This window comes from Oncorhynchus clarkii, chromosome 12 (genome assembly GCF_045791955.1).
Source record: "Oncorhynchus clarkii lewisi isolate Uvic-CL-2024 chromosome 12, UVic_Ocla_1.0, whole genome shotgun sequence".
Lineage (NCBI taxonomy): Eukaryota > Metazoa > Chordata > Actinopteri > Salmoniformes > Salmonidae > Oncorhynchus > Oncorhynchus clarkii.
The window spans coordinates 61,947,995-61,967,530 of NC_092158.1; the positions used below are offsets into that span (position 1 = coordinate 61,947,995).

At 41.9% G+C, this 19,536-nt stretch overlaps 1 protein-coding gene across 3 annotated transcripts; it reads right to left on the reverse strand.

The window, feature by feature from the left end:
• Window positions 1-3,786: 3,786 nt before the first annotated feature.
• Window positions 3,787-18,632, reverse strand: LOC139420986 (serine/threonine-protein phosphatase 4 catalytic subunit B). 3 transcript variants are annotated; one of them, XM_071171436.1, is made up of 9 exons: window positions 18,497-18,632; window positions 17,721-17,994; window positions 17,585-17,636; window positions 8,210-8,260; window positions 7,904-8,005; window positions 7,397-7,570; window positions 5,789-5,915; window positions 5,408-5,597; window positions 3,787-5,199 (listed from the first exon to the last, which is right to left on the reverse strand). In XM_071171436.1, exons 2-9 carry the CDS (start codon window positions 17,828-17,830, stop codon window positions 5,070-5,072), a joined length of 936 nt encoding a protein of 311 aa, XP_071027537.1. In that variant the 5' UTR covers window positions 17,831-17,994; window positions 18,497-18,632; the 3' UTR covers window positions 3,787-5,069. The 3 variants fall into 3 exon arrangements, with proteins under 3 accessions (XP_071027537.1, XP_071027538.1, XP_071027539.1); XM_071171437.1 differs by having other exon boundaries at window positions 18,460-18,630; XM_071171438.1 differs by having other exon boundaries at window positions 18,211-18,596.
• Between the last annotated feature and the right edge of the window lie 904 nt (window positions 18,633-19,536).

Genomic DNA, 19,536 nt, shown 5'->3' on the forward strand with positions numbered 1-19,536 from the left:
AAAACACATATCACAAGAGACACCACATAAAGAGAGACCTAAGACAACAACAGCATGGCAGCAACACATGACAACAACATGGAAGCAACACAACATGGCAGCAGCATAACATGGTAGCAGCACAAAACATGGTACAAACATTATTGGGCAGAGACAACAGCACAAAGGGCAAGAAGGTAGAGACAACAATACATCATGCAAAGTAGCCACAACTGTTAGTAAGAGTGTCCATGTTTGAGTCTTTGAATGAAGAGATGGAGATGAAACTGTCCAGTTTGAGTGTTTTTTTGCCGCTCATTCCAGTCACTAGATACAACGAACTGAAAGACGAGCGACTGTAATCTAACATGGATAGGATGGTCCCCTAAATCAGGGTTACTTTGGCAGCTGGGTGAAAAATAAGCAATTAAAATAGAGGAAACCAAGTCTAGATTTAACCTTAGCCTGCAGCTTTGACATGTGCTGACAGAAGGACAGTGTACTGTCTAGTCAAACTCCCAAGTACTTGTATGAGGTGTCTACCTCAAGTTGTAAACCCTCAGAGGTAGTAATCACACCAGTGGGGAAAGGGGCATTCTTCTTACCAAACCACATGACCTTTGTTTTGGTGGTGATCAGAACAAGGTTAAGGGCAGAGAAAGCTTTGTTGCAGAGCGTTTAACACAAAATCCGGAGGGGAGAATACTATAGACATCAAGAAAGCCAGTCAGTTGATCATTGACAAGTTTTTCCAACACTGTTGATAAACAGGGAAAATAGAAATTGGCCTATAACAGTTAGGCTCAACTTGATCTCCCCTTTAAATAAAGGACGCACCGTGGCTGCTTTCCAAGCAATGGGAACTTCCCCAGAGAGGAGAGAGATGTTAAAAAGGTCAGAGATAGGCTTGGTGATGATAGGGGCAGCAACCTTAAAAAAGAAAGGGTATAAACCATCTGACCCAGGTGTTTTTTTGGGGTCAAGTTTAAGGAGCTCCTTTAGCACCTCGGACTCAGTGACTGCCTGCATGGAGAAACTTTGTAGCGGGGCAGGGGAAAAAGAGGAGCAGCATCAAGGATAGTCACATTAGAAGGGGTGGAAGATGAGGAAATGCTGGACGGACAAGGAGGCATGGCTGAGTCAAATATGATGCCTGACTTAATGAAATGGTGATTAAAGAGCTCAGCCATGTGCTCCTTGTCAGTAACAACCACATTATCGACATTAAGGGACATGGGTAGCTGGAAAGAGGAGGGTTTATTCTCCAGGTCTTTAACCGTGTTCCATAACTTCTTGGGGTTAGACCAACAGAGAGAGAACTGCTCCTTAAAGTAACTAATTTTGGTCTTCCGGATAGCCTGAGTGCACTTATTTCTCATTTGCCTGAACGAGAGCCAGTCAGCCTAACTATGGGTGTGCCGAGCCTTTCGCCAAATGGTATTCTTGAGGTGGAGTACAGTGCCTTGCAAAAGTATTCATCTCCCTTGGCATTTTCCCTATTTTGTTGCATTACAACCTGTAATTTGAATACATTTTTATTGGATTTCGGATTGGATTGGATTGGATTGGATTTCATGTAATGGACATGAACAGTACGACTGAAAATATAAAAAAAGGAGGTCCAGGCGTCTTCGACAGAGGGGATAAAGCTGTTTCTACATCAATTTACAGAGACCAGGTCATGAAGGAAGGCTTGCTCATTAAAGTTTTTTAGCAGGCATTCATGACAAATCAGGACAGGTCGTTTCACTGAGCAGCCATTACGAAAACAGGCTGTAAATATTGTGATCACTAAGGACATTACAGAAAACACCAGACTGATACCTATCAGGATTCTTTGTGAGGATAACATCAACGAGATTAGCCTTTCCATTGCTTTAGGACTTGGCCAGGTGGTTTAAGCATGTCCCAGGTTAGGTCACCTAACAGGACACATTCAGACTTAGTGTAAGGGTCCAGGAGAGCGCTTAGGGCAATTAGAGGACAGGCCGGTGCTGATGGAGGACGATAATACCCAGAAACAGTCAAGAGCTATTTGAAAGTTGAATGCTTAAAAACAGCAAATCAAATTGTCTGGAGAAAGAATTTGTGGAGACAAGAAAGCACTGAAGGTGTTCCTTGGTAAAGATTGCCAGAGCACAAGTGAGAATTAGGGCTAGCAACAGTAGATGCACCAGGGTGTACATGCACATTTCCAGATATCATCAGCAGTAATACAATCAGGGCACGGCAGAGGACAGGGAGAGCTCTGTAGTGTTGATTTATGACATTTGAATGTGGAATGTGGATGGCAACAAGATCATATTGTACAGCAATTTCATCAGGTAACATGAGTACAAAGTTGGCGTACCGAGTGTGGAAACAAAAGTAGTCTGTCCCACGGTTGGGTAAACAAGGAAGTTCATAGTCAATCAAGCACACAGGAGTCATGAGGCAAATAGCTTAAAGCACAAGACAAAATATATAACTTGGGGCTAGCAAAGAGTCACTCGCCCCAACAGTGCATGTGCTGGAGGCGAGTGAAAGCTTGGGAGAAAGGGGGGAGTGTGGCGGGGGTACCTGTACCAGACAGGGGGAGGGCACAGGTACCCAGACAGGCTAGGGCAGACGGTGAACAGATCGCCAGGTGGAATCCAAGCAGCAGTGTAGCAGGCAACGGGAGTAGGTGTCAACCCCACTTGGGAGAAGATTTTTCGGGTTCCTTGTAGAAATTCCCAGCTAGCAAGTCTTTGTCCACTGTTTTTTTCCACGTGGAAAAGGAGGACGTTAGCTAGCTATATCTCTTTAGTGTTGGCGAATCGTCCTTTATGACTTCCAAACAAAGTTGTCCTGCGGCTGTTGTATTTTGGAGATTGCGGGGAGGATATTTTCTGATGTGATCAAAGCAACAAAATAGTTTGATGTAATTAACAATTGAAGTGTCCTTGCAGCATATCAGTTCAAAATAGAGGTAAATCCAGGGGATACTGTATTGTAAGGACCTCTGCACAGATGGGGGGGCTTCAAAGGCCTCTGCATTTGGGTGGGGGAGGCTGTGAAACTCTCCTGCCATTGTTGGGCTCAAGGGCTTTGACACCTCTCACTTCACACTTGTGCTAATTGATCTGATCTGTCCTAGCAAGCTTGGTAGCCTTAACTTCGCATTGTCCTTATAAAGTAAAATATATAATTCATATTTATTTTTCTTCTTGGCTTTAAAAGTAACTTCAGACTAAAAATTACTCAGTTCCAGGTTAGATGGTTTTTTCAGGTTTCTTGTGTTTATTTTGCTGGTAGTTAGTTTGCCAGCGCATTCGTTGTATATACCTAGGAAATAATCTTTGGTAGTAGGAATCCTTCCAGGCAATTCTGTCCAAAATAAGGTTGCAGGTTTGGAGTTTTGATTTGGATTGAAGGTTATGTTGTGGAGGGTAGAATCCTGTATATGTCCTTGCAGAAAAACAAAACTATCTAGCTCTTAATCCATCTTTCTGTAAAAACATGCTGAAAATGCAGGAGCCCATCTGCTCATTAGCTCTCTCTGAATGTTTCTCTGAATTTCCACATATTTAAATATATAAACATATATGTGGAAATATATAGCAGTCACGCTGGACAAGTGTGCCTGCTAAATTACTAAAATGTTATCTACAATCACCACACTTACTAATTTCATGCATTCTGTAATATTGCTATTAGGATTTGTTGGGAACAACACCCAACAGTATATCATGTCTGGATACATAATTGAAGTAGGTCAAAAACTGTTTTTTTCTTCAATCCATGCATCAACTGGCTAAATAAACAGAACTTGAAACCTCCAGCAGATAAAGGAGATTGATACAAAAAGATTTTATTTTCACAATATCAAAAGTCAACAGTGAACCCTACAGAGATTTGTGGATCAATAGGCATCAACAGGGTAGAGAGAAAAAAAATAAACAGTTGTGTGTAGTGATCCCATTTAACCAGTTACTTTATTTTAGTTTGAGTGTAGGTGCATGCTGAGTAGCATTGAGAACAATGTTTTTGAAAACTGAGTTGGAGACAAAACACAAGCAAACAGTAAACTGAAATAGCAAACTGGAGCAAAAATCATTTTTGCAGTTCATCCTTTACACAACAGTTATACAAAAATCTAAGAAAAGAAAAATGTGTAAGAAATTATGCATATGGAAAATTCAACCCAGAAATGGGGTTAATTTCCTATATCTGCAGATTAAAATATTCTCATCTCCTTTCAAGTATCCCGACATCTGTAGGACAATGTTCCCATTTTCAAATGTAAAAATACTACAAGATTAGGGGGAATGACAAATACCAAACAACTCAATGGCGGCAAGAGGGGATAAGAGAAGTTAATAGGAAGGGAGGAAGAAAAAGGAGAACTCCGTGATGGCCATTTTATAGAGCTGAAATAACAACAGTCATGGGCACAGTTTCAAACGGACCCAAAGCGGCCACAACTAAATACTTCATGATCTTCCGACCAAGGTCTGGACAGTATCAGCAGTATGGTAATAGCTCTACCTCATCCTCTGATACGGTAGATAGAGGGCTAGGTAGAGTTTCTGCCATATTGCTCACACCAACACAGCGCTTTCATTTCTCCAGTGGGGAATCAAGAAGTGTCTAGAGTGGGGTATGCAACCCTGGTCCTGGAGTGCGGCAGACACTTCCTGTTTTTGATTAAACTGACCTGGAAGACCAAGTGTGTTGAATTTAGGCAATCACTGAACAATAAGCTTAGTAGCTCAGTGTGGCTCTTTGAGACAATTGTACAGTACCTGCGGCACTCCAGGAACAGGGTTGTCTACCCCTGGTCTAGGGGTCAGTTTGAAACAGAACTGAAGAGATTCAAGACACTAGAATCCATCCTAACATAAAGGGCGCGTTCCTCTGCCCAGGCATTGCTGACGCATGCCAGATCTTACAACCCCTGGATAGGTATTTTAAGTATCAGCTAACCACATCAAGTTATAGCAAACGACGCATCAAGTTATAGCAATTGACGACAGTCGATGACGTGGCACGTAACCATTGGTTGATGCACGCAACGTCTAAGCAGGGGAACGCGACCAAAGGCGCCATATTCCCTCCAGGGTGAGAGGTCACAGGAAGTAGTCTGCCACTGGCTTTTTGGAGGGAATGCCCCTGGTTTCCTGCGGAGCGGCTTCAAATATGATGAACTCCCTCTGCAGGTGCTCATCCAGCTCCAAGATGGCCGCCACATTACCACATCTGTTTGTCACAGAGAGAGAGAGAGACAGAAGGGGGCAGGAGAGAGAGGTGGTTGCTATTGCGACCTAAACATTGTTATAAGCTAACAAAGCACATGCATACACAGCAGAGTTTGGCCAAACACTCAGCAGTTCAAATACAGAATATATAGGACGGGAGAAGAAAACGAGACAAGCGAGCAAGAAAAAGATGGAGACAGGACACAGACCTGTAGCAGTAGTTGGGTGCAGACCACACAGTGAGCACGGTCTCATTGAAGTGCCACTTGTATCCCTCCATGACCAGCTGGTGGGCCCTGCAGATCATGTGGATGTCGTTGGCTGCGTTGAACTGGGCCACCACGTCACTGCCAAACAGGTAGCCCGCCCCCCTAGGGCTCACACCCCACCCTGTGGTGTCTGGGAGAGAGAGGAGCAGAGAGACATTCTGGTTGCTACTGGAGTCATCTCATTCCTTTTCGTTGGGGCATAGATGCTACAATGTGTGACAGGATGACTTGGAGGAATCTTCACCATCTTGCTTACAGCTACACGTTTTTGGGGCAGAAGTTTATTTAGGGGGTTGTTTCTGGACAGTACCAGTATCTTACCTTCTGGGTCAGACCACAGCAGGTCACACATGGGGCCGTCGTGAGGCACTTCCTGCTTCCTGTCGATAGTTCTGATTTGGTCCAGAGTTTGAATAGATGGAGAAAGGCCGCCGTGCACACAGAATATCTACACAAAGAGAAAATAAACAACATGTAAAGGGTTGGTCCCATGTTTCATGAGCTGAAATAAAAGACCCATGACATTTTTCATACGTACAAAAAGCTTATTTCTCTCAAGTTTTGTGCACAACTTTAGTGAGCATTTCTCCTTTGCCAAGATGATGCGCCACACCTGTCAGGTGGACGGATTAAGAAGCCGAATAAACCGCATGATCATTAGACAGGTAGGTGCACCTTGTGGTGGGGACGATAAAAGGCCACCCTAAAATGTGCAGTTGTGTCACACAACACAATCCCACAGATGTCAAGTTGAGGGACTGTGCAATTGACATGCTGACTGCAGGAATGTCCACCAGAGCAGTTGCCAGAGAATTGAATGTTAATTTCTCTCCCATAAGCCATCAACATCTAGAGAATTTGGCAATACATCTAACAGGCCTCACAACTGCCGACCCCATGTATGCCGTCGTGTGGCGAGCAGTTTGCCGACATCAACATTTTGAACAGAGTGCCCCATGGTGGCGGTAGGGTTATGGTATAGGCAGGCATAAGCTATGGACAACGAACACAATAGCATTTTGTTTAATCAAAGGCAATTTGAATGCACAGAGGCCCATTGTTGTGCCATTCATCCGCAGTCATCACCTGAAATTGCACGGCCCCATGTCGCAAGGACCTGTACACAATTCCTGGAAGCTGAAAATATCCCAGTTCTTCCATAGTCTGCACACTCAGAGATGGCACCCATTGAGCATCTGTGGGATGCTCTGGATCAACGTGTATGACAGCGTGTTCCAGTTCCTGGCAATATCCAACAACTTCACATAGCCATTGAAGAAGAGTCAGACATTTCACAGGCCACAATCAACAGCCTGATCAACTCTATGCGAAGGAGGTGTTGCACTGCATGAGGCAATTTGATTTTTTCCAGGGTTTCTGTGAGCAGATGCATATCTGTATTCCCAATCATGTGAAATCCATAGATTAGGGCTTAATTTATTTATTTCAATTGACTGACTTTCTTATATAAACTGTAAATATTAAAAATTGTTGCATGTTGTGTTTATATTGTTGTTCAGTCTAGTTAAGGCCTTACACAATCCAACTCCAGAAACAGGTTTCTTTAAAAACATTCTTCCTCATACAGCAGCAAAACATGTTTGAACCGATGAGTGCAATTGCGATCGTTACTTGCATTAATTACAGAGTTAACAATTACAGAGGAAAACTAGAGCTAGCAGGAAAGATATAAAGAGGGGAGATTGTAACGAGTCATGTTGTTTCAGTGAGAGCTAGCTATTTAGTGAGCTATTTAGCCATCTAACCATAACAATCTAGCCTGGTCCCAGATCTATTTGTTCTGAATTGTCAACTCCTATGTTCATTGTCACGTCCCTACTTGGGCATGACCATAGGAGTTGGTAAGATGGCACAAATAACAATCAGAGAGAAGCAGAGAAATATGACTGAAGGGGCCGGGGAGCGCACCTTGCCGTCGATGATGGCAGAGAGGGACAGGTAATCAAAGATCTCGGTGCAGTATCTCCAAACAGTGACCGAGCCGTACTTGCGGAGGCACTCGTCATAGAAGCCGTAGACCTGTGTGATCTGCCGTGACTCATGGTTCCCTCGGATCAGAGTGATCCTGTCTGGATACCGCACCTGTGGGAGGAGGAGGGGGTAAGTTACGTGTTAGAATGGGTCCTTCAGAGGGACCCTACTGGCTAAAAAGCAAATGAGAGGGGTGATAGGTCCAACTTTGACCTATAGAGAGCTTAGGTTAGTAGTAGGGCTAGACACAAAGGGCACACATCGCACAGTATAATGAAGAAGTACACAAAAATGTCCAATCATTGCATTTCCTGAATTTACATAAGTTTAAATTGAATTAACGCCCACCTTGCATAGCATTAGAAACACTACTACAGAGGCGGTAAAAGAGAGTCAGAAGAATACAAATAATTGAATAGCTTTGATTTGGCTTCTCTCGAGTACCTTGAGAGCTAGCAGCAGCAGGAACGTCTCCACACTGTAGAAGCCTCGGTCCACAAAGTCACCCATGAAGAGATAGTTTGTCTCTGGAACATCACCCCCAACCTTGCACACACGTAATTGAAGTGTTAAATAATGACACAGCAAAAAGGGCACAGTAGAATATAACATGTATGTAAATTACATCGAGTTTATGGCATTATGAAGAAAAATGGTGCATATGTTGAGTTTGGAACTGTACACACACACCGCACAGAGCAGCACTCAGAAATCATACAGATGAAATGCAGACAAAAGGAGACAACTTACTCTAAACAACTCCTTCAGGTCATAAAACTGTCCATGGATATCCCCACACACCTGTGATAGAAAAGGAGAATTGTAGGGAATTAAAGGGAAACAATTCAGGAAGTAAAGCTGAGCAAAAATGTATTTAATCCACTAATACTAAACATGTGCTTGTAACATAGAAAAATCCATATTTTTTGTATTTTGACCTTTAACAACGTTTATTAGGAGGTAAGGGTAGCGCTATCTTGAATTGCCATGGTAGCGCCGATGTGTCATTGCATTGGTAGGAGTTAGCAGATTGTGAGTTTTGGCACAGAGACTGCAAGTGAATGCTGCCACTGGGAATTTCCTCGCCTCTACTGGATTGAGATCAGGACAACAATATTAAGGAATGAAACGGTATACAATTAATTTTGATGTAATGACATGTACACTTTAGAGTATTTTTTCAGTTGATGAGTCGGTGAAATGAAATTGACAACAAGCTGAGTAGACAAATCAGCCAAAAATGAGGCAAAGTAGTTAATAACTAGCTAGCCAGCCTACTTGATTGAGCTCAACTTGTCTTTATGTAAATATTTTCATTGATAACTACAAACTAAAATACTCCTGACACTTTGAAGAGCATTTGTCATTAGGTATGAGCTAGACCTAGATAACACAAACTGGCTAATGATTAAGTTAAATATGAAGAAGTGATGCATGGTATACTGGTACCACGGTACCAAAACATCATGATACTTATGGATACCAACATTTTAGAACACCATAGTGCCGTTTCATATGATACTACCCGTTATGTGTTAATAACATTTAGACTACGGGGGGGGGGGGTTGAAGAATGAGTTGCATGGCTAAACAAGGAGTTTAGCTTAAGTACATGTTCATTAAAAGTAGTTAAACCTACGCCCCGGTTTGTCATTATACAAGGAACAAACATAACATGGTGTCAAATCGGTAGTCGCTATGACGAGACAAAGAGAAAAGAAAGCAGTACTCCACAAATTTCCGTGATGAAAATTGAACATTCTACCACAAGTGAAGTGACGTGAGTAGTCGAAGATGCTAGCTTGCAAGAGCGAGGACAACGAGCCACAGCAGCAAGAGTGACAGTAGCGAGAGCGAGGCTGCATTGGAATCTGTTGACGAGCAAGTTGATGAGCAACATACTGAAGTAAGAGAAATTGACACTGTTCCTGTTCTCCGTCATGGATAGGCCTAGTCCTTCTACACAGTTAACAGGAAATCTAGCTGACAGTTGGAAACATTTCAAGCAGAGATTCAATTTCTACCTAGCAGCCAGTGGAGCAGGGGGAGATGACAAATGGAAGGCTTCCATTTTTCTGCATGTTATTGGAGAGGATGAATTGGACATTTACAATAGCTTTCAGCAAGACGAGGCAAACTTGACATTGACTGTGCTAAATTTGAGGAGTACTTTGTACCATGCCAGAACGTCACGTTTGAGAGATACAAGTTTCTCTCATGATCAGAAACAGGGTGTCAGTTTTGACCCGTATTTGGCTGAGCTGAACACACTGAGCAAAACGTGTGAATTTGAAAAACTGAAAGACTCACTAGTGAAAGACTTTCCTGTCTGTGGCATACTTATAAAGCAGTGAATGTGTGTCCAGCAGCCGAAACCACCAGAGCACAAGCTAAAGAGCTGCACAGGGATGAGACATCAGTGCATGCAATAAAAAGAGAGGAGCACCACACACACACACAAACACCTTACAAAACAAAAAACAAGCAAAAGAGGGAAATCAAAACACTACATGTGGAAAATGTGGATTTATCCACAAGCAAAAAAATTGCCCTGCATATGGCAAATCATGTAACAGTGGGAAAAATAATCATTTTACAAAATGCTGCAAAGCTGAGGCTACAAAGAAAATGGTTCACACAGTCAAGGAGATTGAAGAAATCTTTGTTGAGTCTGTGGAAATAGGCAACGCAGTAAAAGCTGAATGGATTGTGCCATTCACTGTGAGTGAAACTATAATACCATTCAAGCTTGATACTGGAGCACAGGTAAACCTATTGTTACTGGATGACTACAAAACACTGAAGGTGAAGAGCAAAATACATCTGGTGAAAATGAAGGTTACTGGTTATACTGGGGAGAACGTACCAGTCAAAGAAAGCTGCATAGGAACTTTACAGCACAAAGGAAAACAGTTCAAAGCACAGCTGCTGATCGTGGAAAAGTGTACATTCTATTCTAGGAATCAATGCATGTGAAAAGCTCAATTTGTTGAAAAGAGTGTATGTATTGACATTACAGACTGAAAATGACCAAGAATCGCTACTGGCCGAGTATGAGGACGTGTTTGAGGGTCTTGGATGTTTACCAGGAGAACACAAAATACGTACTTATGACAAAATTACTCCAGTTGTGCATGCATGCAGAAAAGTTCCATTTTGCACTGAGGAAAAAGCTCAAGGAGGAACTCGGACACAAAAATGGACGAACCTACAGACTGGGTAAGCTCACTGGTTGTGGTGGTGAAAAAGAACAGCGATCTCAGGATGTCTAGACCCAAGAGATCTCAACAAAGAAAGAGAGAGCATTTCAAGTTGCCAACAAGAGAAGAGAATGTCGCAGTTTGCTGGAGCAAAGTGGTTCAGTAAGCTGGATGCCTCATCAGGATTCTGGCAAATGAAGCTCGACGATGCAAGCTCAAGGCTATGCACATTCAACACACCTGAGGGCAGGTACAGATTTCTTCATCTACCATATGGGATTCTCTCAGCGTCAGAGGTCTACCACAAGACAATCCACATGATCTTCGAGCACATTCCAGGAGTGGAGACCATGATGGATGACATCATCGTCTGGGGGTCCACAAAAGAAGAACACGACGTGAGAGTGAGACAAGTGCTGGACCTGACACGGAAAGTCAACCTAAAACTAAACAAGGACAAATGCGAGTTTGATGTGAAAACACTTACCTTCGTGGGAGACGTACTTTCAAAGGATGGAGTCAAACCAGACCTGAGGAAAACATTAGCCATCAACAACATGGAGCGCCCGAAGAAAAAGGACGACATGAGACGCTTCATGGGCATGATCACCTACATTGCAAAGTTCATTCCGCAACTGTTAGCAAAGTCCGCTCCACTCAGATGTTTTCTGGAACAGAAAAATGAATGGGAATGGTCCCATGAACAGGAAAACTGCTTGAAAAACAAAGACAATCACAGAAGAGCCCGTGATCAAGTTCTACGATCCAGAGAAAAGCACAAGGATTTCTGCAGACGCGTCAGTTTGGCTTGGGAGACTTCAAAGTAGACACGACCACAAACCATTGGTGTCAATCATGTCTAAGCCACTGAATGATTGTCCAATGAGAATCCAAAGAATGTTGACCAGACAGCAAAAGTATAATGTGAAGACGATCTATACCCCGGGAAAGTTTGTTCGCCGCCGACACTCTTTCTCAAGCAGTCGACAAGAAAGAGAGCTTTGAAACACAGAAACACACAGATTCAGGCCTACGTCGACATGATCGTAGCATCACTTCCTGTGTCTTCTGAGAGAATGGAGCAGATCAAAAGAGAAGCTGCAGCTGACCAAACAATGATAGAGTTGAAAGAAACAACACTGATAGGATAGCCCGCACAGGAAAACAACTGTCCAAGGAGAATACAGGATTACTGGATGTGCAGGGCAGAGCTCACCGTTGTGGATGACAGTGTTCAAAGGCAACAAGATTGACACTACAGAAAGAAACACTACAGAAAATAACCCACCTGCAGAACCACTCCTTTATTGGGGGTGTCTTGCTAATTGCCTATAATTTCCACCTGTTGTCTATTCCATTTGCACAACAGCATGTGAAATTTATTGTCAATCAGTGTTGCTTCCTAAGTGGACAGTTTGATTTCACAGAAGTGTGATTGACTTGGAGTTACATTGTGTTGTTTAAGTATTTTTTTGAGCAGTTTATATATATATATATATATATATATGGACGAGCAAGGTCAGAGCGGAACCGACTAAGATACAGTAGAATAGTATAGAATACAGCATATACATATGAGATGAGTAATACAAGATATGTAAACATTAAGTGAATGAGATACCATAGAATGGTATTGAAAACAATATATACATATATGAGTAATGCCAGATATGTAAACCTTATTAAAAGTGACTAGTGTGCCATTCCTTAAAGTGGCCAGTGATTTATAGTCTATGCCTATAGGCAGCAGCCTCTAATGTGCTAGTGATGGCTGTTTAACAGTCTGATGGCCTTGAGATAAGCTGTTTTTCAGTCTCTCGGTCTCAGCTTTGACGCACCTGCACTGACCTCCCCTTCTGGATGGTAGTGGGGTGAACAGGCAGTGGCTTGGGTGGTTATTGTCCTTGATGATCTTTTTGGCAATCCTGTGACATCGGGTGCTGTAGGTGTCCTGGAGAGCGGGTAGCTTGCCCCGGTAATGCATCAGGAAGACCGCACCACCCCCTGGAGAGCCATGCGGTTGTGGGCGGTGCAGTTGCCATACCAGGCTGTGATACAGCCGGACAGGATGATTTCAATTGTGCATCTGTAAAAGTTCGAGGGTTTTAGTTGACAAGCCAAATTTCTTTAGCCTCCTGAGGTTGAAGAGGCTCCGTTTCACCTTCTTCACTACACTGTCTGTGTAGGTGGTCCATTTCAGTTTGTCAGTGATGTGTTCGCCAAGGAACTTGAAGATTTCCACGTTCTCCACTGCGGTCCCGTCGATGTAGATAGCAGAGGGTGCACCCTCTGAAGTCCACGATCATCTCCTTTGTTTTGTTGACGTTGAGTGATAGGTTGTTTTTCAGGCACCACACTCCCAGAGCCCTCACCTTAGGCTGTTTCGTCATCATTGGTAATCAAGCCTACTACTGTTGTGTGGTCTGCAAACTTTGAGTTGGAGGCATGCTTGGCCATGCAGTCATGGGTGAACAGGGAGTACAGGAGAGGGCTGAGCATGCACCCTTGTGGGGCCGCAGAGTTGAGGATCAGCGGAGTAGAGGTGATGTTTCCTACCTTCACCACCTGGGGGCGGCCTGTCAGGAAGTCCAGGATCCAGTTGCACAGGGCAGGGTTCAGACCCAGGGCCTCGAGCTTAATGATGAGCTTGGAGGGTACTATGGTGTTGAATGCTGAGCTATGTCAATAAACGTATCGTTTGAGCCGTTGAATTGAGACTTCACTTTGTCTCAATACTTACGTTTTGCCTGTTTGATTTCCTTGCGGAGTGAATAACTACACTATATATATTCTTCCATATTTCCATCCCGCGAATGCTACCATCTATCCACGGTCTCTGGTTAGGGTAGGTTTTAATAGTCACACCGGGTACCACATCTCCTATACACTTCCTCCTAAACTCAGTCACAGTATTCGTGTATGGGTCTTGATTATTTTCGCAAGCTGCCCGGAACATATTCCAGTCCACGTGACCAAAACAATCCTGAAGCGTGGATTCCTGAATAGTGAGAAGCATGTGTCCTTCCTGTTTGAGTTTCTGCCTATAGGACGGAGAAAGATGGAGTTGTGGTCAGATTTGCCGAAAGGCGGACAGGGGAGGGCCCTGTAAGCATTCCGGAAATTTGAATAGCAATGGTCGAGAGTCTTAGTAGCGTGAGTAGTACAGTTGATATGTCGACAGAACTTCGACAGCCGAGTTCACAGATTTGCTTTGTTAAAATCCCCAGCTACAATAAATGCAGGCTCAGGATACGTGGTTTCCAGCTTGCATAAAGTCCAGTGAAGTTCCTTGAGGGCCGTCGAAGTAACAGCTTGAGGTGGGATGTAAACGGCCGTGGCGATGACGAATTCTCTTGGGAGATAATATGGTCTGCATTTAATTGAGAGGTATTTTAGGTCGGGTGAACAAAAGGACTTGAGTTCCTGTATGTTTCCAGAATTACACCAGTCATTAATCATGAAAAACACCCTTCTGTCCCGGAGAGAAATTTATTCCAGTCTGTGTGATGTACTGAGAATCCTGCTGGCTTTACCGGCTCTGACAGAGTATCCCGAGAGAGCCATGTTTCTGTGAAACAAAGTATGTTACAGGCCCCCTTGCTCTAAGCTCACCAACTTTGTTATTGCGAAGTCTAAACCTTTCGAGGGAGGTTCTACTAAGCCAACATATGGATTTGTTTAAAGATGGTCATACCATGGATCATTTAGATATTTTATTTTAGGGCCCCTGTAGGCAACAGAAAATATTGAATTTGGCTTTCACTACTATAGCCCATTAAAACGCATTGAATAACACATTCATAAATGGCAAAACAGACATTCCTTATGATTTATTTTTTGACTAAGGTTTTGAAGTGTCTGTCATATATAGGAGATATGCTCAGGAAATATTTGTGTTCTTTGGACATTTTTAACCCCTTTTTTGTTGGCCAGTGCTGAGCGATTAGCTCTTTTTTTTAGGTCAGTTTAGTTAAATAAATCACTTTAAATGTTTATTATTATTATTTTTTACATTAAATGCATTATGTGGGTTGAATGCTGTAACACAGAATAAAATAATTAATAAAAATCGCATGACGGTAATGACTGCCCATTACTGCTTACTAACCATTTATCTACATTAATAAAAATATTTGATGAGTTTATTATTTCATTCCAAGTCATCATTTCATATAGAGCTGCTGCCTATGCGGTCTGACAAAAATCACTATTTTAGTAGTTTTTCAAAGTAAATAAAGACATAGCCTACTTTTATGAATGCTGAATACCAACTATCAATCCCTTAGATCATGTATTTTCAGGCTCGCGAAGCAACTGCTTTCTATCTCTCTCCATCCTGTGTTCTCTCTTCTCTCAGTCTCAGGGTCTTGCGCCGCACAGACCGGCGCAGTACTGACTTCAGACGAGTCCGTGTGGCTTCTGGTGGTCGTAGAGCAAAACAGTGAACATCACTGTGCTCCTGAGAGTCTTAACTTTCCATTTTTCAAACCCGTTTGGACGCTATAGACGTTTTCATGAGAAGAGATGGGATGTCTCCTGTTCTGACAAACAGCGCTGTAGCTCTGCCACTTTCCACCGTAGATGTGGAAGGCCGACAGGCAGATGCGGTGGATTGAGACGGATCTTATATAGCTTAAACTGAATGATTTTGATGGGAATTTGTGTATTATGTTAGATTGACTCACAGGTGCATCAATAGATTTAAGGATTATGGACAATCAGATATGAAATGTTACATGTTTGCTCAAAACCTTTGGACAATAAAATGTAACTGTCACCTTGCAAGCCGTTTGATAACTTGTACAACTCCCTTCCATTCATTGTTCCATTTTTTATGTGCTGAAGGGTCATCATTACTTGGGGAAGATGAGGACGAGATTGAAAATGGACGAGCAGGAGGAAGTTTGAGCCACCACGTAATACAGCTGCCTCTGCCAAGCTTTTTGACTGGAAGGTAACTGTCAATGATTATTGTTATGTACCATTAGGCCTATGTTTTTTTTTCTTCTAAACACTCACTCGCTATATGACACTGTGGTGCACTGTCAGCTCTCAGACCTTTGTGTTGAGGACAACACTATAGACATGTCACCTGTGCACCAGGCAGTCAATAGTTGAACCCACAGTAGAGACAAGGAGAGGCAGGGGCTGAAGAGACTGGACAACATGCTGCAAACAGTGCTGAGGGACAATCACACACTCGCAGGACAGATACATAGATATACATAGGTACTAGTGAAGTGACTCCTAGTCTTCACCCAATAGCTTAGATTGTCACTTGTCATTTGCCCTTTCTTGCATGCTTTTCATTTGTTCCCTTTTTGACTCTTCGTGTGTTAGGCTATATGCCTAGTAGAATGTTTGTAAGAAGAAATTTAAGTTGTAAAAGCAAATTGTTATTATATGCTTCATTCTTATATTTTGTAATTCCAGTAAAATTTTGATGACAATATCCCAAAGATGAAAGTTGTATATAATGTTATGGTTAGGATAGCATGATGTAACTTGCACTTTGTTTTCAGGGTGGAATGAGATCATGTATTCCCTTAAGTAATATAAAGTCTTTTCTTATCAAATGTAAGACTAAATGACAGTTGTAATATGTTTTGGTGCATATATGCATTTACTATGCTATCCAAATAAGAAAGTGTCTGATTGCAGAACATTCCATAAAATTCTACAAAAATACCACGGGTCTTTAAAACAGCTGTAACTCATTCACAGTTAAAAGGTATTACTATTCGGATATCAGTCAATCTTTACAAAACAAGGAAGACTCAATATATTCTAAGTGTTTCTCTATCTTCATTAGGAAGTGTAAATTGCAGTTGTTTGGAAAAAAAAGTGTATGGCACATTTTCACAGGTGTTTTTTCTAGACTGATTACCATTTGATTTACATCATATCATTTGAAAGGGCTCTTTCTCAGCTTTCAAAATATGTATCATGCTTTCATAATGGTTTGACACCAGCAAAGTAAAGCTCATTTAGGTATGCAAGATCTCAGTAAATTCAGGAATTTCAAAACTCTCCAACCGATGATGCAACAATGCCAATATGGCGATTTACAATCAAGTCAGGTTTACAGTCTGTCTATCGACATGTCTGCAGACAATTGTCTTAGCGACATCATGAACATTCTATCGTCGTCCGACATCAAACTTTATACTTATGAAAAAGTATAAACAAAACAGTCTCTGCATGACATCAGCACCCCAGTGCTCCAAATAGCATACTTTATTTTATCACCAATAAAACCCATCCGTTTAAAAATGAATTCAGTAAATGTCAACCTAGCAAGCCATGCAACTAAAAAGCTATTTTCTAAACAATGTTTTGGTTCGTTGTCTAGCCAGTTCAAATAATGACCAGAGTATAGCTGACAACGTCTAAACTTTAGTTACTTGTGATCCATTATTACAGGAAAGTAAACCAACCTAATTATTTACAAGGTAATTGCGAGCTTACAGAAATAGCTTAGTGCCATAGTGTGACAAAATAAAAGTTGGTCATTCTGAGAATTTTTAGAACAGCATCATCATCAAAGGAGGATTTGGTCTGGTTGCTGTGACAGTACGGTAACCACATCAACAGACACTGCGAGTCGCAGAGAAGTAAACTTTTTTCACGTCTGTGCGACAAGGAAAGTGACGGTCTACAGACATTCCACCTGAGTATAAATCAAATGTTGTTTTGACCAGTGACACTGGTCGCATTCTAATTGCCTACAAACATGTAGACCAAGTATGAACTAGACTTTACAGTTAACTGGGGTTCTAAAGCCTAGTGTTTCCATTCTCCCTTAATGTATTCAGCCATCCAACATTACACGTAACACGAGGGCTCAGATTGGGAAGTGCAAATAATGGCAGTCTAGGCAGATCTACGAAGTAACCAAGGTGTCTTCTATTCTGAAAATACTCACAGTAACGGGAGAATCCACCCTCTGTACGTTACTCTCCTCTACCAGAATCTCCCTGTAACACAAACGATTAAGATAGTGATGAAGATTTAGATAGTATCAGAAATTTTATAGTAATATGGCATTTGTGTTTAATTACCTGGCCTTGGCACACAGTGCTTTGACTTCATTTTCCTTGATAAGTTCACAACGCCTAAGTTGTTCTATCTGTCTGTCCAGATCACTGATGTCCCCCATTGTCACACACATATGGAGCGAGAGGCTCACACACAATCCTCACTCTGGGGTCTGGAGGAGTCACCTACAGGGCCTCGCAAACACAGAGTGTATTCTTCACACACAGTCACCCTGGTCCGGAACACACACACTCGCTGTTCAGGCAGTTACAAAGAGAGAGCGGCAGATAGAGGGATCTATGGAAGAGTAAGAAAATACATTTTTTAGAGCATGGTAACATGTAGACATTGTTATATGTCTGTCCTGTTCAATGTGAGGGCTTCAAATAGTGTAAACCCCAATAAACCAACTAGCGTAATAGTTAGCGTTACTAGCGAAGTTTGCGAGTTAGTTAGCATGAAGTGAGTTAAACATTAACATAATAAATAACGTTAGTTAATTGGTAACGTTACCTCAGTCTGCTAGTTGGCTGGTCTTTTCATTAAGGTTGGTATTATGGCTATATTTGTATTCATATGTAATACTCAGATAGTTTGTGGTAGAAAAGAGAACTGCGTTGTTAGGATTAGCTAACAATCTTGGCCTGTTTATCAGGTACTTACAACATGCTAACGTTGCTTAGCTAGCTAATTTAGCTTGCTAGCTAGCTGTTACCAATGTGTTCTAGTCGAAACGGCGTAATCCAAAACTAACATAAATACCTTTGAATATTGGGGAAGAAGAACTCGAGATACATACATATAGCTGTTTTATTCCACGTAAAAGCAATTTTTCCGTTCCACCACGGTTATCTTTTTTCACCGGTTCACCAAACCACAGCCGGACGGGCTCTGTCTGCAACTTCCGCTGTCGGGAACGCGCATTTCGCAGTCATGAAACGGGAGGGGAATTTTTCAGTTTTTAAGCAAATTTTCTACATACTTTCTATTTGGTTTTAGTCGTTTAAGTTGCCACTGAAATATTTTTTCCCATCTGAAAATGTCAAATAATAACAATATATTTGCTATCCACAAACAATTTCATCCCCATTGATGTATATGGACCCCCGATTGCATTTTCTATGTATTGGCCAATGGGAGGCTTTGAAGCCATTGGCACTCCCCAGAAGGAATTGATGGAATTCTACGGAATTTAAATTGAATGTTGTAAGGACAATGTTACATGTATTTAAGCATTTTTTGTTGTTGTAGTGCAGATACTAACATTAGTACTTAAAAATATATATAAACTTTAAGGAAAATGTATATATATTTAGTTTTTTTGTTTAGCACACATAATAAAATATAAATTTAACATGCAACAATTTAAAAGATTTTACTGAGTTACAGTTCATGTAAGGAAATCAGTCAACTGAAATAAATAAATTAGGCCCTAATCTATGGATTTAACGACTGGGAATACAGACAGATATGCATCTGTTGGTCACAGATACCATAAAAAAAAAAGGTAGGGGCAAGGATAAGAAATCCAGTCAGTATCTGGTGTGACCACCATTGTCCTCATGCAGCGTGACACATCTCCTTCGCATAGAGTTGATCTGGCTGCTGATTGTGGCCTGTGGAATGTTGTCCGACTCCTCTTCAATGGATGTGCAAAGTTGCTGGATATTGGCAGGAACTGGAACACGCTGTCATACACGTCGATCCAGAGCATCACAAACATGCTCAATGGGTGACCTGTCAGGTGAGTATGCAGGCCATGGAAGAACTGGGACATTTTCAGCTTCCAGGAATTGTGTACAGATCCTTGGGGCCGTGCATTATCATGCTGAAGCATGG

What these genes read in the sequence shown, in the direction of transcription:
- LOC139420986 (XM_071171436.1), bottom strand. Translation starts at nt 17,830, where the DNA reads ATGTGTGTGACAATGGGGGACATCAGTGATCTGGACAGACAGATAGAA. An exon ending in GCACTGTGTGCCAAGGCCAG is followed by an intron (nt 17,637 to 17,720) that starts GTAATTAAACAC and finishes TTTGTGTTACAG; the next exon opens with GGAGATTCTGGTAGAGGAGA. An exon ending in GCTGTGGTCTGACCCAGAAG is followed by an intron (nt 5,598 to 5,788) that starts GTAAGATACTGG and finishes TCTCTCTCCCAG; the next exon opens with ACACCACAGGGTGGGGTGTG.